The 23,685-nt window shown below is 38.9% G+C and overlaps 1 protein-coding gene across 9 annotated transcripts in view; it reads right to left on the bottom strand.

The window, feature by feature from the left end:
- PTPDC1 (protein tyrosine phosphatase domain containing 1) overlaps positions 1-23,685 on the bottom strand; it is an 88,169-nt gene that overhangs the window by 5,261 nt on the left and 59,223 nt on the right. For 6 of the 9 annotated variants that reach the window (XM_082469678.1, XM_082469677.1, XM_082469676.1 and 3 more), the window contains 7 exons: positions 13,551-13,722; positions 11,384-11,464; positions 11,030-11,148; positions 9,969-10,106; positions 6,990-8,248; positions 3,849-4,034; positions 1,258-1,368 (listed from right to left, as the gene is read on the bottom strand). In XM_082469678.1, the coding sequence (XP_082325804.1) occupies positions 1,258-1,368; positions 3,849-4,034; positions 6,990-8,248; positions 9,969-10,106; positions 11,030-11,148; positions 11,384-11,464; positions 13,551-13,722 (2,066 nt within the window). Of the gene's footprint in view, positions 1-1,257; positions 1,369-3,848; positions 4,035-6,989; positions 8,249-9,968; positions 10,107-11,029; positions 11,149-11,383; positions 11,465-13,550; positions 13,723-14,206; positions 19,938-23,685 lie in introns of those variants that run through there. The other 3 variants (XM_082469683.1, XM_082469682.1, XM_082469680.1) reach the window with 3 other exon arrangements.

The raw sequence follows: 23,685 nt of genomic DNA, 5'->3' as shown, positions 1-23,685 counted from the left end.
ATTCAGGATTTTTTTCAGTTAAATTCAGAAATTTAACTTTATCTTAATCATTATTTTGTCTGTCCTATCTGCAAAAACTTATTAACATTAACAACAGTTTGAACTGTATACTTTGTTAAACACCAAATCACAACCATCCCCACACAGCAGTGGCCTCTGGGTCTATGAAAACATAAACAGAGATGTAAAGGATCACATGACTTTGGTTTTGAGGCGCTGACTCTGGAAACAGTCATGAAGAGACTGAGAGGATGCAAAGTGGTTAGTGCTGTAAAGCATCAGATGAGGAAAAAAGAAACCTGCAAGAAGGACATCACTTTAGAAAGAGTGGATGGGGAAAGAGATTGGTGAATGAGTACAAATAATAAGTGCTATTATCATTAATGTTTGCCACAGATGCTGTCATTGAAAAACTGGGTTCTTTGTTTAATGACATTTTTGTATCACATATGAGAGATACCAAACAAATTGGTTTAAGAAGTGAGGGGAACATTTTCTTTCTTTCAATATTTATTTATTTATTTGGCTGCACCGGGTCTTAGTTGTGGCATGCAGGGTCTTTTGTTGTGGCAAGCGGGCTCCAGAGCATGCGGGGTCAGTAGTTGTGGCGTGTGGGCTTAGTTGCCCTGTGGCATGTGGGATCTTAGTTCCCTGACCAGGGATCGAGCCCGCGTCCCCTGCATTGGAAGGCAGGTTCTTAACCACTGGACCACCAGGGAAGTCCCAAGGGAACCTTTCCTCTTGGTATGAAATCTGGTGTGTTTTTTCAGCCAGGAAAGACTGCTGTAGGCCAAAAGGATGTGCATGGAAAGGAAACATTTTTTTACTTTTTGCTTAGGATTTGCCAACCAGACACGGTACCGAACTGCTAACGTTGGATGTTAAATTCTCAGTAGATGGTTTCTTGTTCAGACCCAAGGTAGAACTGGCTCAACAAGAAAAGATTCTCTGAGTTCTACTAGGCACATGATTTAAAAATATTTTCTCAACACTCAATTGTTTCTCTCTACACAAAACTTCTTTGTTCCAAAGTCTTCCTTCAAAAACTCCACAGTTCAGCCTTTTATATCATTGTTAGGAAACTGATATTTTTTAGCCAAAAGTTTGCAACTATTTTCAAGAAATGTCAAACACATTTCCATTAAAGGGAAACATGGCCAAAAGGTTTATTTTAGAGAAGGCTGGTGACCCTCGGATTCTGATTTACAAAGATTATACTGACTGTGGTCTGTAGGGGGAAAGAGGAGCGCCACCCACCTTAGTGAAGGCTTTAATGGCACGTGCAAGAACGGCTTCCTCCACGTTGGCAGGAATCACCTGCAGGCTCACTATGCAATGCAACACGCAAAGAATAGTCTGTTGCTGGCCCTGTTTTTGCAGAAATCAAAATCAAACAAGTTAGGGGTGGGGTAGGGAGGGTGGGAGGGAGACGCAAGAGGGAGGGGATATATGTATACATATAGCTGATTCACTTTGTTATATAGCAGAAACTAACACAACATTGTAAAGCAATTATACTCCAATAAAGATGTTAAAAAAAAAATGCCTCATGAAATAAACTCAAAACAACTGCTTAGCCAAGAACTGGTTTGTGACCAAGTAATCATTATCTCAAATACTAAACTATCTACCAAGGGCTCTACCAGTGTTTATGGTTATGTGTTAACTTGAAAAGCTTTCAGTAGGTAATATCAAAGCTGGTTAGTTATTACACAAAGTAGAGTTGAATCTGAAGATAAGTGCAATTTAAAATCAAATGCCTTCCATGCAGTGAACTGAGGACGATCTATTCTTGTTGTTTCTAGACAGAATCGTTTCAGTATGGCTAGTAGATGCTGACACGTCACAGCAATACGTGGACTAGATGGCTGGGCACTCAGCGCTCAGTACCTTCATCATGTCTTGCCAGTTGCAGACAATACTGAGTGGGGAGGGACAGAAGAAGAAAGACAGCCACAGCCCTCCAGGAGCATGCCATAACATAAGGGGGAAGGTCCCTGAAGAATGTGTCCCCAACTTGACTCCTGAGGGTTGCTTACTTTGGAGAAACAAAGGAGAAACTCCATCACTGGAGCAGTTCGCATTCAATACACGTTGCCCCCTGAGAGCCACTAATTTCACTTCTGGAAATCTACTCTAAGGACATGATCTGAAATGCAGAAAAACCTGTAAGCACAAATTATCATTACAGTGATGCCTATAAAAGTAAAAAAACTCTAAATAATGTAAATGCCCTGCATGTGAGGGTTGGAGTGAATGATGAGGAAACAGCACAATGTGACAGAAAGTACATGACCTTTGTGCCGGAGTTTGTATCCTGCTCTGACACATGCTGCACACTGTGGGCAGACTGCTTCACATTCCCTTTTCTGAAAAGTGGGGCCTCTACCTCTCTGAGTTATGGAGATGAACAAAGGTGAAAATAGAAATTATGACCTAGCAAGGGCCTGGCCCATTGCCACCCAATGAAAGTTAACTGCCTTCCTTATCCGCCCTCCTGTTTCATCTCTAAAATTTAAATGCTCAGAAAATAGCCTAAGAAGAGGACTACAGATACAGGAAAAACCTTATCTTTAAAGATGTGCATCACACAACTGTGAGCAAGTGCCTGTGTGTATCTCTGTGTGTCTATATGAAGTAGTAATAGTAGTAGTAGAAGATTTGGAAGCAATGAGGTGTTTACACCACAGCGTAGTAGGTTACTCAAGGCTGATTATAACATTGTTTCCTAAAACAAAACAAAGCCTATTTATAAATGAAAATTTAATATCTCTTCAGGGTTAAAAATATTAAATTGTATAAAAGAATCTACAATGAAAAGTCTCCCTTGCTTCCTAGATCCACTGTCTCCTACTACTATTCTCTAAAGCAGGGGTCCCCAACCCCCAGGCCACAGACCGGTAACAGTCCATGGCCTGTTATGAACCAGGCCGCAGAGCAGGAGGTGAGCAGCGGGCGAGTGAGCGAAGCTTCATCTGTATTTACAGCTGTTCCCCATCACTGGCATTACTGCCTGAGCTCTGCCTCCTGTCAGCATTATGGTGAGTTGTATAATTATTTCATTATATATTACAATATAAAAATAGTAGAAATAAAGTGCACAATAAACGTAACGTGCTTGAATTATCCTGAAACCATCCTCCCCCCAACCCACTCCATGGAAAAACTGTCTTCCATGAAACCACTCCCTGGTGCCAAAAAGGTTGGGGACTGCTGTTCTAAAGGCAACCACCATTATCAGTTTCTTATTTTTCCTTCTATATTTTATACATACACAAAATATATACATAAATATATATATTTAGGTGACACAGGTGACACACACCCTTTTTAAAGAAATACAAATGAGTGCATATTTCAACCTACCTCAGTTATTCACATTATATGCTCACAGTAAATAAGCAGAAACAAATACTTGAAAATGAAAAAGTGGTTAGTTATAACATATCCCCATGTTAGAGCATTACCTACCCATTAAAGTTAACATTAATGAAAAACTTAAACATGGAAAAATACCTATGTTATAATTTTGAGCAAAAATGAAGTATAAAGTTGTATGTGAAATAATTTTTACCAAGTTAACATATGCATCAGTAAGATTGAAAGAAAAGACTTGAAAATGTTTAAAGTAGTTCTCCTGGGGTTATGGGTATTTTCCTTTTTTATTTTTGTATCTTCTAAATGTTTATACTGGGGATGCATTTCTTCTCTTACCTTGGAAAAATTTAAATTAGACCCCGATAAGGGATTCTGTGTGAATTCTCTTTTTTATAATGGGTTTTTTCAGTCTGTAAAACTTGTATTGAGGGCCTTAGTTAACTTCACCAACTGTTCAACAGCTACTTTACCTTCTCTAATAAAAACAGTGCTTCTGCGGCATCCGCAGATCTGTCAACCAACATGTCCACGTCCTCTTTGGTTATCACAGGCTCCTTCAGCTGCTCCACCCAAGACCACATCAAACTGCACAGGATGAAAGGATCCCTTTCGCCACATATTCTTTCCCAAGCTCCATCTCGGGAATTTAGTTCTTTCTAAAAAGGAAGGAAGAAAGAAAGAGAAAAAGAAAGGAGAGAGGAGAGGAGAGGACAGACAGGAAAGGAGGGAGAGGAAGAGAAAGAGAGAGACAAAGTGAGGGAGAGAGGAGGAGAGGGAGGCAGGCACGGTTTGACATCTGATGACCCTTAGGCTGTCCAGGAGAGTAAACTCTTAGGCTCTGGGGTGCAGATCGGGACCCCTCCCAGTGACCCCACTTCCAGGCAGTACCTTGGGCTAAGACATGCAATTTCTCTAAGTCTCAGTTTCCCTTTGTAAAGTTCATCTCCACCCCACAGGTGGACTGACTAACTGAGAGGGCTGTTAAAGCTCTTGGTACAAAGAAAGGCTTAATTAACCTGAGTTCTCCACTTTGTTTAGAGACCACAGAAACAGTTCAAGAAGAGGGAACCTTCCTTTTCAGGCTCCTTGGAACAAAACAAATATTTACTGCAAGGAAGTAGAATGGTAGATGAAAAAGTGTAAATGAAAAAGTGTAAAGTGTAAAAGTGCCAAAAAGTTAGTAAATGTGGTATACGTATTTCTTTCAAATTCCTTTTTAGAATCCTATGTAGAATTTAACAAACAAGCCCTGTATTCTGAAATTTGATAGGGTAAAATAACTAGGAAGTCTTGCCAATACTCCAAATGTCTGGGGATAATTTAAGATTTTAAAACTTTACCTCACAGAGATCAGGGGAAAAGTGAGATAAGAATCTTAATTTCTGATAGGGTTCAGATTTATTTTTAAGAAATAAAATACGTGTTTGCAATAGTAATAAGCAGAATAATTGCCACCATTCATTCATTCACCCATCCAATATTCATAGAATACTTATAGTATGACAGGAACGATGACACAAGACTTATCTCTGATTCTTACAGCAACCCAGCAAGGAGGTCCCCTTTACAGATAAATGTACTGGGGGGCTCAGGAAAGATGAAGTAACTTGCCCAGGAGCCCAAAGTGCGAGAGCGCATTCCCAACCCAGATCTGCTCTATCCCAGTCTGTGATGTTTTTCTCATGCTACCAGGGTCCTCCAGCACTGGGTTTCTCTTTATTATGTCATAAATAAGCCAAAACTTTTAGTTGTGGATAGTCCTTCATATCCCATAGATCATGTATATAGCAGAGTAGCTTTTACTCAATTTTTATGTTGGGCAGAAACAACATGACTCAAAGACCCTCTTAGTAAAACAACCATTACATCATTGTTGTTTTCTGAAATCTTCCAGCAGGGTTAGGAAAAACATCAGGGATGATGGAAAGTATTAAACACATGAACTGTATCCTGGCCCTGCTGCCTTTGGACCACATCACCGCAAGCACATCACTTGACCTCTGTGACCCTTAGTTTCCTGACCTGTGATACTTAATTCATAAGGACTGAAAGATTAACAAAGAATCTGTAAAAAATATCATCTGTCTCACAGGGTTACTGTGAAAATCACATGAAATAATAGATGTGAAAGGGCCTAATAAGGGCACAGGCAGCATTATGCTACTCAAATCACGTTCATTTTACTTTTTCCAGAATTCAACTGATTTGTTTTATTACTGAAAGACCCACAATAAAATCTAGAAAGGAAAAAAAAGGCAAACCTGTCCAAATGATAGGGTAGTATCCACCTCTAGGAAATGCTTTCGTTTATATTATGTGTTCAAACAGTCTGGCCCATGTGGGGCTGACCCACGAGGGGGTGGTGAGCTGTCAAGCCTGAACCCGGAGGTCCTGCCACTAGCTACTGCGGCTCACAGCGACGCAGAGGAGACCTGCTCACTGAGTGGAAGGCTTGCTCAGTTTGGAGCAGGAAATAAAGAAAATACTTCATGTTGGAAGAAAGCAATACATCTAACTATTCGTTAAGCAAAACACTACAATTCTGATGAAGAAATCGTGTGTGGAAGAGCTCTCCTCCTGTCACACGGTTGCAAGTGAGGGCGAGGCTCCACGCCTCCTCTACCCGCCTCTGCATCTGGAAGGTCTGGCCTCCTGAAAAGTGTACACACCTTGTTTGATTAACGGTAGCATATGGAAAAGTAGCTACATAAATAATTCATGGTAGGTTATGGGCTAACGAGCCAAAATTTCACTGAGCCAGGCCTCCCCAGGTCAGCCCCACATTTGGGCAGTTTACCTGTTTCTGATGACTAGGTTTATAAGGCCTGCCTTTCCTCTAGACTAGCTGCTTATTTTGGGCAGAGAGCAAGGTTAATTTAAGACTGTCTTCCTAGTGAAAGTACAACACAAAAAGGCGTTAAAATTTAAAATTTCACATTCTAATTTAAGTAAAGGCTAAGAAATAGACCCCAAGAACCCAATCTCAGATAAAACCAGTGGCACAAAGCTATGCTGTGGCCACTCCCATTTGCCTTCCGGAATCCAGCACCTGCCTTACTGGGGTGGATTGGGAAGTCTGCAGGAGGGAATGCTGAGCAGACAGCATCCATCACTCGTCCTTCTGGCTTTACTTGATACTTGGGTTAATGAGCTTTGGAAAAGAATTGTCTCTATTTCATTTATATCTCTGTCACTGGTTCTCAAAGTGTGGTTCTCTGCTAGGTCTCAGGTTAGAGATACTTCGGGTCAGTTTCTACAGCTGTCTGCTGTGGTCTGTTCATCTGTCCATCAGTCCTGCAAGCCCAGTGAGAAAGATGGAAACTATCGACATCAATCAGTATCATTGCCTTGCTCAGTCAAGCACCCTGCTGAGTGCTAAGCACTAAGTGCTTTCTTTCACAGAGATTGAAATGAACCTACAAAACAGCCCTGTGTCTGTTGTTTCTATGACAGCAAGCTGGTATCATAGCTGAGTAACTTCAAGTTCAAAAGTTACGCATTATACAAACATGTCTTCAAATTCCTGTAACAAATGAATTTGGGAAAATGTATTGTTTTTTCTCTGACACAAATATTTCCCACTCATATATAATTAAATGAAATACAAGTACCTGCCACATTTCTACCTTCTTTTTCACTTCCTCCTTTTCTGCAATCTCATTTAAATTTGCCAGGGCTTTGGCTGCCAGTATTCTCCTTGCTTCAACACTCAAGTCAGACTGTAAAGCCGTGTATGGAGCAACTTCAGAGAGATATTTGCTATCCCGGGTTTCAGGTCCAACCAAGAACTGTGCTTTGGGACTGCACGCACAGTCCACAGGCCGGCGGCAAGTCTCACTGTCCTCCGCAACGGAGCTTGGGCCACAACCACCATGAGTTTCACACTCACAGTGGGACACTTGCTGGTGAGAACAGTTTAGTTCCTTAGGGATATTTGCAAAGTTTGGTGTAACTGGTTCCCCAGGGTTGTATGAACCTGAAATACCTGAAGAGAAGGTTCTACTTCGCCGTACTTCCTTTGGAATGTTCGTCCTATGGAAAATTGATGACCTGTCATCTTTGAGTCCTTCCAGGCCTCCAAATTTAGCATGATTCCAGAAAGAAAATGTATTGCGGACCAGCGTTTCCTTATTTAAATCTAGCTGTGGAGACTGTGGGGAGTAACAATGGCTTATGTGCTTCTGCTGCCTGGGGTTATGGCAAAGCACGGCCTGGGCAGGCACTGTCCACGGAGTCCTCCCTTGCTCCAGAAGTGACTCGGCTCTCTTTAAGTCCGAGTCACTGTAGCTGAGCTGCCTTTTCAGACGAGTCAGGGGCTGAAGGCACTCAACATTCCGCCTCTTCCAAAGAGGGTCAAACTCTTGCTCACTGGAAAGAATCACATCCTGATTCTCAAAATCTGCCACCACTGCATTGGGGGTGAAAGAGTCCGATGTATCACTGTCATGTCTCAGTAACTCTTTATCCAGCTGCATTGTGACCATCTCAGAAACAGTCTTTTCAATTTCAGCAGAGAGGCCAGGTACTTCTGCCACTTCTTCCGTCACTACTGGCCTGTTCTCAGCTAAGTCCAGCAACAATTTGCACACGAGATGGATAATTTTGGGTACATGTTTCAGAAGTCGTGCCTCATAGCCATGAAGCAGATGCCGCTGACGAATGAGATACTGTGCTAAGGTGACAGCATGTGCCTTGGGGTCACAGCAAGAGAATATATTGCGAAGAGGAATCAGAAACTGAGTAAATTCCCTTACACATAGTAGCTGTCCTCGGGTTTGTATGGAATTAGGTCGCTTTGCCCGAACAAATATAATTGCTTGGTCAGCAGTCATTCTTGTTGCAAAAACTAAGTAACATGCTATTAAAACACCTAAACAGTGAAGAAGAGAATATTGATATGAGAAAAGCTTATATTTTTATTTATACTCTTTGGTGATTTAAAATTTGAATACGTGTTAGGAAACCACATAAATACAGAAACATTTTAAGGACAATGATAACTTTTTGTACAGGTGTTCATCTATTTACTAAGTCTATATGGCAACCCTCCCCTTGACTGAGAACCCTTGGTCACCTCTGTACTCCAGGGCAAGCACCAAGAACTGCCACAGTGAAGGTGAGTAGGTGTGGAGTGAGGGGGGATGACTGAGTGTGGAGGGTGATGACTGAATAAACTGATGACCTGGCCCATTTACCGTCATTAATGCCCAACTCCAACATGGAAGAAAGCCAATCCTGCTTTCCACTCTGAACAGCTCTTAAAAATTTCTATCCAATCAGTCTGTACACTCTGCTTGGAACTTCCCACCGCTGCCATCTTTGACATCAACTGGTGGCACATTCCAGACTGGCATTTTTCCTACTTGGGTATTTTTATCTTTGGCAATTATTCACATTCACAATCTATTTTTTTCTCCTGATAATTCTTATTTAAGACTAAACTAATGCCTAAACTAATATATATTTTCCTCTAGACCATAACTATTTTTCTATAAGCACTTAATATTAAGGAAAATAGCCTTAACAGTATAAACATTATGTATTCTTGTTAATTAATACTAAATTAAAATGAATAATAAAAAGGCGATAATCAATTAACTCAAATATAATAGTTAATTAACATCAAGTAAAAGGCAAATCAAAAGACATCTGTGTTAATCACTAAGTTTGTGAATCTCGCTACACATGAAAATCAGAACCTCTGAAAAAATGCATGTTTTCCTAGTATATGGCAAGGTCCAACCTATCTTTCTCACTAGGACATGTCAGTTCTTTGGGGTAAGTATGAAATATCTGCAGAGCTGTCATGTGGAATCCCTAGAACAGTGAGATTTTGGCTCAACCGTGAGAGCTGACAATCTGGGACAGAAATGCGTCTCTCCCCTAAAGATGCTCCCCAGCAGGTGGAAGACCCAGTGGCAGGTATATGGGTACACTGTGGACAGAGTGGAGCTCAGGTGTCTGGCTAGATTATATGACAATGAAGATTCCAACCCTTTTTGTGCCCCAATATCAGTGTTGCACTGATATTCTGCAGCATTTTCAAGTAAAATCATTGATTTTTATATAGAATTCTAGGTACAGGTAAGACTCTCCTTTACAAACAAAATCCTTACAGCCATGGATTTTAAATCATGGCCCTCCCACTTACTTGATGTAGCAAATTAACCTCCTTCAAAACTTACATTGTTGCTAAAGACTTAAAAAGATAGTAGGTGAAACAATGCTTGCTATTTTCATTATTATTTTGGTTAAGGAAAATACATTTTAAAAAGACACTGCATATTAAAAACAAAGTGTTGATTTTTTTCCTTTAAAGAAGAAAATCAGAAAGATCATTTAGTTAGCTATGGAAATCCACTTATTTATTACTCAATATGATGAGGTTTTAGCACTAAATCATTTAAAAATACTCTCATGAATATATGGTCACTGAAGCTATCTAAGATATTTCAAATATCTTTTACTGACTTGTTCCATTTGACTCCAAAACTTCGATAGGAATCTGAAAACTATCCTCTAGAATTAGGAAATATTCCTTATATGTTTAAATATGTAGAAGGACAATAAAACCGCCTCCTAGAATTTACCTGTTCGACCAAGCCCTGCATGACAATGGATAGCTACTTTTCCTTCTTGTAAGGCAAATGTCATCACCTTCACCATATCTAAGATGGTGGTAAGGGATGCTACACCATAATCCTTCCATCCAAAATTGTAGAAATAAACTGGACAATGAGAAAGAGAACAAGAAGAAAATCAACATACAGGAAAAATACTTGCAAAGACATTTGAAAAAAGTGAGTGAGTTCATGAAAAGTATAAAGCTGTGATCTCACTGGATGAGTAGACCTAAAATAATAGGCTTTTTACATTTCCAGTAAACTTACTGTTAACATTTCTTAAAAAGCACATTCTATATTACTTAACACATTTCCTGCTGAAACTCAGTCAGAAAGAATTAAGGAAAAGCAGGATTGCAAATTAAAGTCAATGATCTATGCCAAAATTACTCAACCGTGGAGGGAAAGCATGCAACCTTGTTTAAGCATGGAAACATGTCTAACTGATAAATGGCATAAGGTAGTACATATAGATTTTCTAACTAGTGGGATAAAAAAGCTAACATAAACTTCTTAAAAACAAGTTGTAGATCGTCACATACAGAATCCCTGCATCCTACCCAGGGGCAGAGCTATGCAGTAGGTAAAAGCATGAGTGAGTCCTGGGTTCCAATCCTGCTGCCATGTTTAAGCTGTGTGATCTTGGGCAAGTCAGAACTTCCTCAGCCTGTGTGACCTCATGTGTGAAGCAGAACAACTATATTATGTGACTGCTTTAAGGATTAAATGAGATGACAGGTCTGGATACTGTTTATATTAATTATACAGGCATTATTTCTACAAGGTCTCCTCTCAAGATCCCTCTCACAGGAAAAAAGAAATCTTATACTTTCAACAGCAATACCACAGAAGAATGATCGCATTATTTAAAGTCAAAGTTAGCTCATCTTCACTTTTTAGAAGCCCTACTACACTACTATGCAGTAACTGTTTATTTCCATCACCTTTTTAACCTAAGAGCTGAACAGACAAAAAGTCTCTGAGTTCTGTCCTTGGTAACTCATGGAGAGGAGGATGGAAGGACTTACTGCCAGCCTCCATGAAAGCTTCAGGAAGGTATGTGAAGCCACTTTCTTGTTCCAGCGGGTTCCCACAGCTGGCATGCTCACCAGGACGCTGCAGGTTGATGATACTTTTTATGCCATGGCTTAAAGGAAAAAGAAAAAAAAATTAGTCATATTGGGAGGTAGTGTTAAAAAAATTAACCATTTTTGGCATTAATAAACATTATTAACTACTTTCAAAACCTTAATTGTCTTATTTGAAATAAGTTCTTCACACTCCTGTTGGTAAAATGAAAGCACCTCTCCATTTGAGGTCAAAAGCAATAGAAGAGAAAACACAAGCTGGCTTATTAAAGTGTGTAAACACGCAACGTTTACCTTCGGAACTGCTTGATGATGCAGTACTTCTCGAGGAGCTCAGTGGACGGGCGTGCCATGGCCAGGATATTATCAGTGACCCTACAGATGGGAGGAGGGACTGGTGATATGCACAAAACTGAGAAAGAAAGATTTCAAGCCCTTACTTTTTCTATGATTTCAACAATGCTATAAGGTAAGAATCTCCTTATACAAATCCGGCTTCAATTCTGTATTATGATTAGGGCTCTAAGAAACCCTAGCTTCTTAAATCCCTGGAAAAAATTCCAGGACATAAAGTATTTATGGACTCCAGCAAAGTACTTTCAAGGACTTTCATGAGATTCTAGTGGACATGACGGAATGATGGAGAAACCTCAGCTGGCAGCAAAGGACATCCTGGATTAGTTATCCAAAGGTTACTGACTAAATGAGGAGGGCCAGCTGGGAGGCATTTTTAGTTACATAGCTATCTGTACCTCAGTTACTTAATGTATTGAGTGGGGATAATGCCTGCCTCACAAGGTTGGTATGAGAATTCAATATGATGTGAATGTAAAGACTTTAGCACAAATCCTAGCATGTGGTTATGAATAAATGCTGAGTTATTGTAATTTTGCAAAAAATATGGCTTTGGAGTCAGTTGGACCTGGTTTCAAATGCTGGCTTTTCTACTTTCTAGCTGTGTAGCAAATTAATTAGTCTCTGGACTTCAATTCCTTCACCAATAAAATGACATTAATGATGCCTACTAAAGAGTTTTATGAAGATAATAATTTGAGAGTGTTCAGCACCATGCCTGGCTTGTAACCAAATGGATGTTTACTGAGTGTACAAATGGATAGAGACCCAGTAAATGGCTATCACTCTCACTAGGGCTCTGGCTTCACACTGTTCTGATTGCATTTCTCACCAGTGACCTGGTGAAAGATACATAAGGTAGACTATTACAAGTTGTGGGTCACAAGAACCTGAGAGGAGTAACAGAGACATTAGATGAGCAGGTCAGGATTCAGAAAGATACTATCCCTCATGCCTGGGGCAATGTCTAAAACTTAACAGGGACCCCCAAAGGTTTGGGACCCCCCCAAATTTAATAGCACTTAGTGTAGGATTGAGAGAGATGTAACATGAAAGCAGCAGAGGTGAAAAAAGTTCAGATAGTTTAGTCAACAATAAACCAAAAATATGAATGTGACCTTAAGCTGCATTATTAGAAATTTACTTGTCTGACCACATCTCAGAAATAGTGTTTGCTTTTTCACAACATTCTTCAAGAAATATAGTGATAAACTAGAACATGATTTGTGGAGAACAACAGTGACACTGGACCCCAGACTATAGTACTACGCATGTACTCAGCAAACCCAATATGAAAAAGTACAGGGTTGCAAGTTAGTAAGCTGGTTGACAAATATCTAATTTGTAAATGAATTCTTGCTCGATAAAATGATTCACAAGCACAGTTCTTTGAATAGTGAATTCCTCTTAGTGCATTCCAAATGTGATTTGGTTTTGAATATCAGAATTTTTTAGAGATATCACTACATCAAAAAAGGTATACTCGACAGTTTACTATTAATAATAAAAGCAGTATGATTCAATAATGAATGAATTACACTTACATACCATAAACAAAGTAAGCATCTTATATTGTCTAGTGAACTGACAACTCGTACCACCTTCTACTGAGGCAGACTGGAAGTGTATGTATTTGTATGAAAATGTATTCTTTTACACAGAATACAGGAACAAAATAAAAACGAGGCTAAAGCTTACCTGTATGAAACTGAAAAACTACCTATGTACCTCATAATTGCTCAAATTTATCGTTGAACATTTTAATTATTTTTAGCAATTTCTGAAATTTAAGAGCTATCTAGTTACCATTTCTTTAAGATACTTTACATACAGCATTCCATCCAATTAAAAAAAACCCTATAGGGTTGGTTTCATTATTTCCATTCTACAGATGATGAAACTGTGCTTCCGACTGCCTGTGTGAGTAGACCAAGATCACACAGCTTGTCAAGTGGCAAAGCCAGGGATGGAGGTGAGGTCCTCTGACTTCAAAACCCCACATTCCTTCTTCTACAGCCCACTGCCTCCTGGCCATCTCCTACACGTCCATTCCCTTTTCCCACTTAGCAGTAGGTGGGAGCTACCAAAGACAGACAGAATCACTTACCAGGATGAGTAGACCCCCTTAATAGCTTGCTCCTGTTCACTCCAGCGGGCTGCATTTTCATACTTGCAAGCTTTGCCACCACATGCCATGGAACAGGCCATATGTCCAGGAATGACATGCCGTAAACGCTCTCCAACTTTTGTATACTTTGGTGTTGGACGTCCTGAATTTCCTAGAACAGTCAAAGGGATGATTCAAAATCCTACTCTCTGAACAGAATAGTAACTTGAGAAACAGCTTCCATTTTCTCTCAGGATTGTAAATGACAAGCTGGTGCTAAATCCCCTTCATTTTGTCAGGAATAAAACTGTTTCCCTTTCGTATAAGTACACTATCCTTTACTACAGAAAAGGCTTTTGCACACAATAATCTCCACATGTCATATTGGTAATGAAAAGGAAGAAACTGTAAAAGCAGATCTTCTACAAGGGAATGAGCTTTGTGCAAAAACTACATTTTTAATGAAAAAACATAAAACATTCAATCATTTTTATCTCCTATTACATGTCTACTGAATCTCTTAGCATAACAGACAATAAAAAGTATAATGCAGAATTGTCAAAATTTTAAAAAGTATCAACACAGCATAACCTCTTCACAGTTCTTATATTTAAACTCAAAGCTGTGGCAATCAATAAGAAGAAAAGGAGCTTTACTTTTTCTCTCGGGGCAAGTTGGGTTTCTCTCAGCACAGCTGACAGAGGACATGGCCACCATCACCTGGAGAGAGGATGAGGAGAGCATCTTGGCAGTGGAGCTGCGCCGCCCCTGCTGCAGTCGCAGGATGGGGTCAGAGGCAGAGTGTCGTCGGCCCTGGAAAAAGGAGCTGAGGAATGGCACAGCAGAGAGCCTCCGGGGTGGATCCTGCATGGCGCTGGGCTTCCAGGAGGGAAGAGCTGGAGGCGAGATGTCAGCGCCAGCCTGCTCCATGATGAAGTTACACGGAGATATGAGCATCACTCTGCGTGATCTAACCGCCATTCAGGATAGGCTGACTTGTTTCCATAGTGACAAACAAAGAAACTACTGATTCCCACTCAGATCTGTACAAGCAAAATCCCATATGAATGGATTGTTTTGAACAGATTGTTCAAATATAAGGAAGAATAACATGTATTTTAAATAGATTATACCTAAAATGTGACTTTTCTATTGTTTCTCAAACACATTTAAAAGATCTGACTGCTCAAAGAATTACATCTAAAATACTGTAATGAATTTAGAAAAACGTCTTTCTGATGTAAACACACACATATTAAAATATTTAAATTTTGTTATTCCTTTCATATCTATTCTTTGAACATTTTGAAAAATATTCTCTTTCTATGGCTCTCTGGAACAGGGCAGATAAAAAGTTAATTGTAACGAAGTGAGAGAGTGGCATGGACATATATACACTACCAGATGTAAAACAGATAGCTAGTGGGACGCAGCACAGGGAGATCAGCTCGGTGCTTTGTGACCACCTAGAGGGGTGGGATAAGGAGGGTGGGAGGGAGACGCAAGAGGGAGGGGATATGGGGATATATGTATATGTATAGCTGATCCACTTTGTTAAACAGCAGAAACTAACAACGTTGTAAAGCAATTATACTCCAATAAAGATGTTAAAAAAAAAAGTTAATTGTAATAAAGTGGGATATACTAGATACCTCTAACACTATTAAAACACCATTTAATTTTTCAAAATAAAAAAACCCTATTTTTTTTTTATAGAACTATTAAAGAAATGCTTGGATAGAACAAATAAAGATATCTGTAGGGCTGATTTATTAATCAAAAGACATTTATATTCATATTCTTATTTTCAGAATGTGAAAACCCAATTCTTGGTTATTGGATAGGAATAGTAGTCATAACTATAGCCCTCAAAAATTCAAAGACACAATTCTGTGCCTTTTGTTGCCGACTATGGGGAAAGGAAAAGCTTCAGTAATGTCTTGGCAGAGGCATAGGAAGAAAATTCACTAAGTATCACATTTTTTAAAGGAACTGGATGAGGGGGAGGTTGCAACTTGAGGATCAAGATATAAAGAACACAGAAACTATAACAACCACCAACTGTCTGCCTCCTCTCTTGTTAATGTCAAGCTGCACACCCTAACCCCACCCCCGTGTCTCTCTCCCTCTGTCTCTCCAAATGGTATTTCAGCCATGTGCAGGTGGAAACAGTCTACTGTCATAGATAGGGTTCTTCTTTGTTTTGTTCTGTTTTATTTTAACAATAATGCTTTAAAGCATGCTCCTTTTAAAACACCCCCCCCATCTCCCCAACTGGATGTGCTTTGTCAAATAAGACAGAGTAGCTCAATTTGGTGCCCAAATTCCTACGAGTATAGCATCCTGCCCCTGTTTTGCATACAGCAATGGAAAAGAATTCCTTTTAACATACCTAATCCAGAAGGCACAGCTTCCACACAGTTTTACAGGAAAGGAAAGAGTAGAGGATGCGGTGTGGAAGGCAAGTTGGAACATGATGGCAAGAGACCCTAAATGCTCAAACTAAGGGGTCTGAGTCTGCTATCTGGGGAACAGGGAGTCTGACTCAAGTTTCTTAGTGTTAACATTCCCTGCAAAGATAGGGCCGGGAGCCAAGGACTGGGGGCCTGCTGGGACTGTGACTGTGTGAACGGAGCTAAGCATGGCAACAAGACAGTACAGGGGCAGACACTGCGCTGGGTGCTGAGACTTCAAGCCTAAGTGAGCAGCAGCAAGATACTGAAGCAGGTAAACATGGGAGTCCATGAGAAGAAGGTGTGAGAGAAAATCCGGTAGGCAAGTTCCATCTGAGATGAAAGGCATGTGAGGCAGCAACTAGGAGGTCTCAACCAGTGAGTAGGAAATGCCTGATCTGTGCAGCTCTAAGGACATCCACAGAGGAGAGTCCAGGTAACTCTGTTCTCAACAGTTCTGAAAATGAGAATGAATTTGATGAGGATAGGACTTGTCTGGACCAAGCTAAGGAACGAAAGGTTTATGTATTAAAATACAATGTCTTACAGATGTGTGAAAAAAGAAATGTGAGTATATGTAACTAAACTGACCCACAAAATGAATAAAATAACTATTTTCAAAAAGAATACAAAAAGAGACCAATTTGGTACAAGTTCTGATATCTTTTATTCCATGAATTAGAAGATAATCTCTATAAAGTCATGGCATGATTGTTTTTCGGCAACATTCTGTGAACAAAAGTGTGGTTATGTGGAGATGTGGATTTCTGAGGTTGGCACAATAGCCTAAAAATCAATTAAAAAATTTAAATTGGGATGAGTTATAGATTTCTAATGATGAATTGTTCAGGCTTTTAGAAATAACATTTTAAAATTTATTTAAATTACCAATAGGGAAAAAAGCGAAGCCTTATCTTTAGATAGAAGGAGGAACAAGACTATTTTAATTTCTATTTCATGTTTTATATAAGATGGAAGTATTTTAGAGTAAGAGTAATTTTATGAAGGGCCATACTTTCAACAGAAACTAAAAGGTAAAGAACTGAGTTATTTGTAATGAGGTGGATGGACCTAGAGTCTGCCATACAGAGTGAAGTAAGTCAGAAGGAGAAAAACAAATACCGCATGCTAACACATATATATGGTATCTAAAAAAAAAAAAAACAGTTCTGAAGAACCTAGGGGCAGGACAGGAACAAAGACGCAGACATAGAGAATGGACTTCAGGACATGGGGAGGGGGAAGGGTAAGCTGGGACGAAGTGAAAGAGTGGCATGGACTTATAAATACTACCCAAATGTAAAATAGATAGCTAGTGGGAAGCAGCCGCATAGCACGGGGAGATCAGCTCCGTGCTTTGTGACCATCTAGAGGGGTGTGGGATAGGGAGGGTGGGAGGGAGACGCAAGAGGGAGGAGATATGGGGATATATGTATATGTATAGCTGATTCACTTTCTTATAAAGCAGAAACTAACACAACATTGTAAAGCAATTATACTCCAATAAAGATGTTAAAAAAAAAAAGTAAAGAAACTTTTTTTCTGGCAACCACAGAGAAAGTCTATAGAACCTCATTATTATAAGCTACATTCACCTCTCTGCTCTCCTTCCCTCCTTCCTCCGTAGTTATAACTTGAGGCCACAAGAAACAACACTACTGTTGTTTCTCCACTTACCTGCTAACAGGATCTATATTTTCCTTCTCTGACAAAGTGTTTTTCTAAATACATAAGAAAAAAAAATCAGTTTTCTATATTCCATGAATATAAAATCATAGGGGACCCTGCCTCATTACTATTTTTACCCTTTTTCTTCCAACTATGCTGTCTCTAAAAAAAAAAAAAAAAAAAAATCAGGCTCCAAGAAAAAGTAGGAAAACAATACAAAAGATAATCCCCATGACCGATCCTATACTCCCCCCTAAGATGCTGTAATCATCAATGCATAAAAGACCCCTCTCAAAGCATAAAGAATATGGGTGCTGCACTCTAAACACAACAAGACCTTTGTGGCCAGTGGCCTGTTTGTAGGTAGGCAATCAGACCTTCCCAAATGCAGAATAATATTTAAGGAACCAAATGAGATACTGGTCACTGCAAATGTGAAATTAAGCACAGTAAACAACAAAGAAACCTACTTAAAGTTACTTATGAGCCCTTGGTCTTTTCCTCTTTAATTTCTACATGTGGGTGGTTAAAGCACCGAAGAGTCTACAGAGATGTGGAGCCTTAAGAACTGGTAATTCCGTTTTATACTCAAGAAAGGACTAATAACTTCCTATTTAAACAAACTCATGCAACAATAGGCCCAAGAATGCAGTGGGAGATGGAGGTCCATCTAGGCTCAGTCCTAAGTCAATACAGGAGTCATTTCCAGGAACTGGAAATGGACTAGAATGCTGACTTCACAGCTTCTTGTTTTCCACTTTTTGTGACAGGAGGCTCACTTCTCACAAGGCAACTAACTATTCAACTGTTTGACAGCTCAAGATGTTTTCTAATGTTGAGTCAAAATCCATTTCTCTGTAAACATTGGTCCTGGTTCTTCCCTCTAAAAATTAAAAACAAAGCATCTCTTTGACTTGCAAGGTTTTCAAATATCTGAGGACAGAACTTCTCTAAGTCTTCCCCTACTGGGGTCAAATCTTCTTAATTTTTCAAACATTCCTAGTATATGTCATTGTTTCCAGATCCTTCACTATAATTCCCCTTCTTCAGAGAGCCCTCCCTCTCCCATTTACAGCTAAACTTCTAAAAAAAGGTGACTTCATTTGCCATTTCCATTTGTCACCTTCTCATCCTCAGTCTATTCAACTCTGGTCTCTGTCTCCAGCAGCCACTGAAAACTGATCTTGCTAAGGTCTCTGATGCCTTTTTATAGTTTTTGTCTTATTTTGACTGCTTAGCACATTTAACACAGTTGAACAATTTAGTTTCTTTTCTTTTTAATTAACATCTTTAGTGGAGTATAATTGCTTTACGATGGTGTGTTAGCTTCTGCTTTATAACAAAGTGAATCAGTTATACATATACATATATTCCCATATCTCCTCCCTCTTGCATCTCCCTCTCTCACACCCTCGCTATCCCACCCCTCTAGGTGGTCACAAAGCACCGAGCTGATCTCCCTGTGCTATGTGGCTGCTTTCCACTAGCTATTTTATGTTTGGTAGTGTATATATGTCCATGCCACTTTCTCAATTTGTCCCAGCTTACCCTTCCCCCTCCCCATATCCTCAAGCCCATTCTCTAGTAGGTCTGCGTCCTTATTCCCGTCTTGCCCCTAGGTTCTTCATGACGATTTTTTTTTTTTTTTTTAGATTCCATATATATGTGTTAGCATAAGGTATTTGTTTTTCTCTTTCTGACTTCACTCTGTATGACAGACTCTAGGTCCATCCACCTCACTACAAATAACTCCATTTCGTTTCTTTTTATGGCAGAGTAATATTCCATTGTATATATGTGCCACATCTTCTTTATCCAGTCATCTGTTGATGGACACTTAGATGGCTTCCATGTCCTGGCTATTGTAAATAGAGCTGCAATGAACACTGTGGTACATGTATCTTTTTGAATTATGGATTTCTCAGGGTATATGCCTAGTAGTGGGATTGCTGGGTCGTATGGTAGCTCTATTTTTAGTTTTTTAAGGAACCTCCATACTGTTATCCATAGTGGTTGTATCAATTTATATTCCCACCAACAGTGCAAGAGGGTTCCCTTTTCTCCACACCCTCTCCAGCATTTATTGTTTGTAGATTTTTTGATGATGGCCATTCTGACTGGTGTGAGATAATATCTCACTGTAGTTTTGATTTGCATTTCTCTAATGATTAATGATGTTGAGCATTCTTTCATGTGTTTGTTGGCAATCTGTGTATCTTTTTTGGAGAAATATCTATTTAGGTCTTCTGTCCATTTTTGGATTGGGTTGTTATTGATATTGAGCTGCATGAGCTGCTTGTAAATTTTGGAGATTAATCCTTTGTCAGGTGCTTCATTTGCAAATATTTTCTCCCATTCTGAGGGCTGTCTTTTCGTTGTTTATGGTTTCCTTTGCTGTGCAAAAGCTTTTAAGTTTCTTAGGTCCCATTTGTTTATTTTTGTTTTTATTTCCATTTCTCTAGGAGGTGGATCAAAAAGGTTCTTGCTGTGATTTACGTCATGGAGTGTCCTGGCTATATTTTCCTCTAAGAGTTTAATAGTGTCTGGCCTTACATTTAGGTTTTTAATCCATTTTGAGTTTATTTTTGTGTATGGTGTTAGGGAGTGTTCTAATTTCATTCTTTTACATGTACCTGTCCAGTTTTCCCAGCACCATTTATTGAAGAGGCTGTCTTTTCTCCACTGTATATTCTTGCCTCCTTTATCAAAGAAAAGGTGACCATATGTGCGTGGGTTTATCTCTGGGCTTTCTATCCTGTTCCATTGATCTATATTTCTGTTTTTGTGCCAATACCATACTGTCTTGATTACTGTAGCTTTGTAGTAAAATTTGAAGTCAGGGAGCCTGATTCCTCCAGCTCTGTTTTTCTTTCTCAAGATTGTTTTGGCTATTCGAGGTCTTTTGTGTTTCCATACAAATTGTGAAATTTTTTGTTCTAGTTCTCTGAAAAATGCCAGTGGTAGTTTGATAGGGATTGCATTGAATCTGTAGATTGCTTTGGGTAGTAGAGTCATTTTCACAATGTTGATTCTTCCAATCCAAGAACATGGTATATCTCTCCATCTATTTGTATCATCTTTAATTTCTTTCATCAGTGTCTTATAATTTTCTGCATACAGGTCTTTTGTCTCCTTAGGTAGGTTTATTCCTAGATATTATATTCTTTTTGTTGCAATGGTAAATGGGAGTGTTTTCTTAAATTCACTTTCAGATTTTTCATCATTAGTGTACAGGAACCCAAGAGATTTCTGTGCATTAATTTTGTATCCTGCTACTTTACCAAATTCATTGATTAGCCCTAGTAGTTTTCTGGTAGCATCTTTAGGATTCTCTATGTAGAGTATCATGTCATCTGCAAACAGTGACAGCTTTATTTCTTCTTTTCCAATTTGGATTCCTTTTATTTCTTTTTCTTCTCTGATTGCTGTGGCTAAAACTTCCAAAACTATGTGGAATAATAGTGGTGAGAGTGGGCAACCTTGTCTTGTTCCTGATCTCAGTGGAAATGGTTTCAGTTTTTCACCATTGAGGATGTTTGTCATATATGACCTTTATTATGTTGAGGTAAGTTCCCTCTATGCCTACTTTATGGAGGGTTTTTATCATAAATCGGTGTTGAATTTTGTCAAAAGCTTCCTCTGCATCTCTTGAGACGATCATATGGTTTTTCTCCTTCAATTTGTTAATATGGTGTATCACACTGATTGATTTACGTATATTGAAGAATCCTTGCATTCCTGGGATAAACCCCACTTGATCATGGTGGATGATCCTTTTAATGTGCTGTTGGATTCTGTTTGCTAGTATTTTGTTGAGGATTTTTGCATCAATGTTCATCAGTGATATTGGCCTGTAGTTTTCTTTCTTTGTGACATCTTTGTCTGGTTTTGGTATCAAGGTGATGGTGGCCTCATAGAATGAGTCTGGGAGTGTTCCTCCCTCTGCTATATTTTGGAAGCATTTGAGAAGGATAGGTGTTAGCTCTTCTCTAAATGTTTGATAGAATTCGCCTGTGAAGCCATCTGGTCCTGGGCTTTTGTTTGTTGGAAGATTTTTAATCACAGTTTCAATTTCAGTGCTTGTGACTGGTCTGTTCATAATTTCTATTTCTTCCTGGTTCAGTCTCAGAAGGTTGTGCATTTCTAAGAATTTGTCCATTTCTTCCAGGTTGTCCATTTTGTTGGCATAGAGTTGCTTGTAGTAATCGCTCATGATCCTTTGTATTTCTGCAGTGTCAGTTGTTACTTCTCCCTTTTCATTTCTAATTCTATTGACTTGAGTCTTCTCCCTTTTTTTCCTGATGAGTCTGGCTAATGGTTTATCAATTTTGTTTATCTTCTCAAAGAACCAGCTTTTAGTTTTAGTGATCTTTGCTATCGTTTCCTTCATTTCTTTTTCATTTATTTCTGATCTGATCTTTATGATTTCCTTCCTTCTGCTAACTTTGGGTTTTTTTTGTTCTTCTTTCTCTAATTGCTTTATGTGTAAGGTTAGGTTATTTGAGATGTTTCTTCTTTCTTAAGGTAGGATTGTATTGCTATAAACTTCCCTCTTAGAACTGCTTTTGCTGCATCCCATAGGTTTTGGGTCGTCCTGTTTTCATTGTCATTTGTTTCTGGGTATTTTTTGATTTCCTCTTTGATTTCCTCAGTGATCTCTTGGTTATTAAGTAGTGTATTGCTTAGCCTCCATGTGTTTGTATTTTTTACAAATTTTTTCCTGTAATTCATATCTAGTCTCATAGCGTTGTGGTCAGAAAAGATACTTGATATGATTTCAATTTTCTTAAATTTACCAAGGCTTGATTTGTGACCCAAGATATGATCTATCCTGGAGAATGTTCCATGGGCATTTGAGAAGAAAGTGTATTCTGTTGTTTTTGGATGGAATGTCCTATAAATATCAATTAAGTCCATCTTGTTTAAGGTATCATTTAAAGCTTGTGTTTCCTTATTTATTTTCATTTTGGATGATCTGTCCACTGGTGAAAGTGGGGTGTTAAAGTCCCCTACTATGATTGTGTTTCTGTCGATTTCCCCTTTTATGGCTGTTAGTATTTGTCTTATGTATTGAGGTGCTCCTATGTTGGGTGCATAAATATTTACAATTGTTATATCTTCCTTCTTGGATTGATCCCTTGATCATTATGTAGTTTCCTTCTTTGTCTCTTGTAATAGTCTTTATTTTAAAGTCTATTTTGTCTGATATGAGAATTGCTACTCCAGCTTTCTTTTGATTTCCATTTGCATGGAATATCTTTTTCCATCCCCTCACTTTTAGTCTGTATGTGTCCCTAGGTCTGAAGTGGGTCTCTTGTAGACAGTATATATACTGGTTTTGTTGTTGTATCCATTCAGCCAGTCTATGTCTTTTAGTTAGAGCATTTAATCCATTTACATATAAGGTAATTATCAATATGTATGTTCCTATTACCATTTTCTTAATTGTTTTGGGTTTGTTATTGTAGGTCTTTTCCTTCTTTTGTGTTTCCTGCCTAGAGAAGTTCCTTTAGCATTTGTTGTAAAGCTGGTTTGGTGGTGCTGAATTCTTTTAGCTTTTGCTTGTTTGTAAAGGTTTTAATTTCTCTGTCAAATCTGAATGAGATCCTTGCTGTGTAGAGGAATCTTGGTTGTAGTCTTTTCCCCTTCATCACTTTAAATATGTCCTGCCACTCCCTTCTGGCTTGCAGAGTTTCTGCTGAAAGATCAACTGTTAACCTTATGGGGATTCCGTTGTATGTTATTTGTTGTTTTTCCCTTGCTGCTTTTAATATTTTTTCTTTGTATTTAATTTTCGATAGTTTGATTAATATGTCTCTTTGCATGTTTCTCCTTGGATTTATCCTGTATGGGACTCTCTGTGCTTCCTGGACTTGATTAAGTATTTCCTTTCCCATATTAGGGAAGTTTTCAACTATAATCTCTTCAAATATTTTCTCAGCCCCTTTCTTTTTCTCTTCTTCTTCTGGGACCCCTATAATTCGCATGTTGGTGGGAATTATAGGGGTTTAATG

This window comes from Balaenoptera physalus (assembly GCF_965194825.1).
Source record: "Balaenoptera physalus genome assembly, chromosome: 7".
NCBI classification, from domain to species: Eukaryota; Metazoa; Chordata; class Mammalia; order Artiodactyla; family Balaenopteridae; genus Balaenoptera; species Balaenoptera physalus.
Note: the sequence above shows the minus strand (reverse complement) of the source record. Positions and strands in the feature narration are given on the sequence as shown.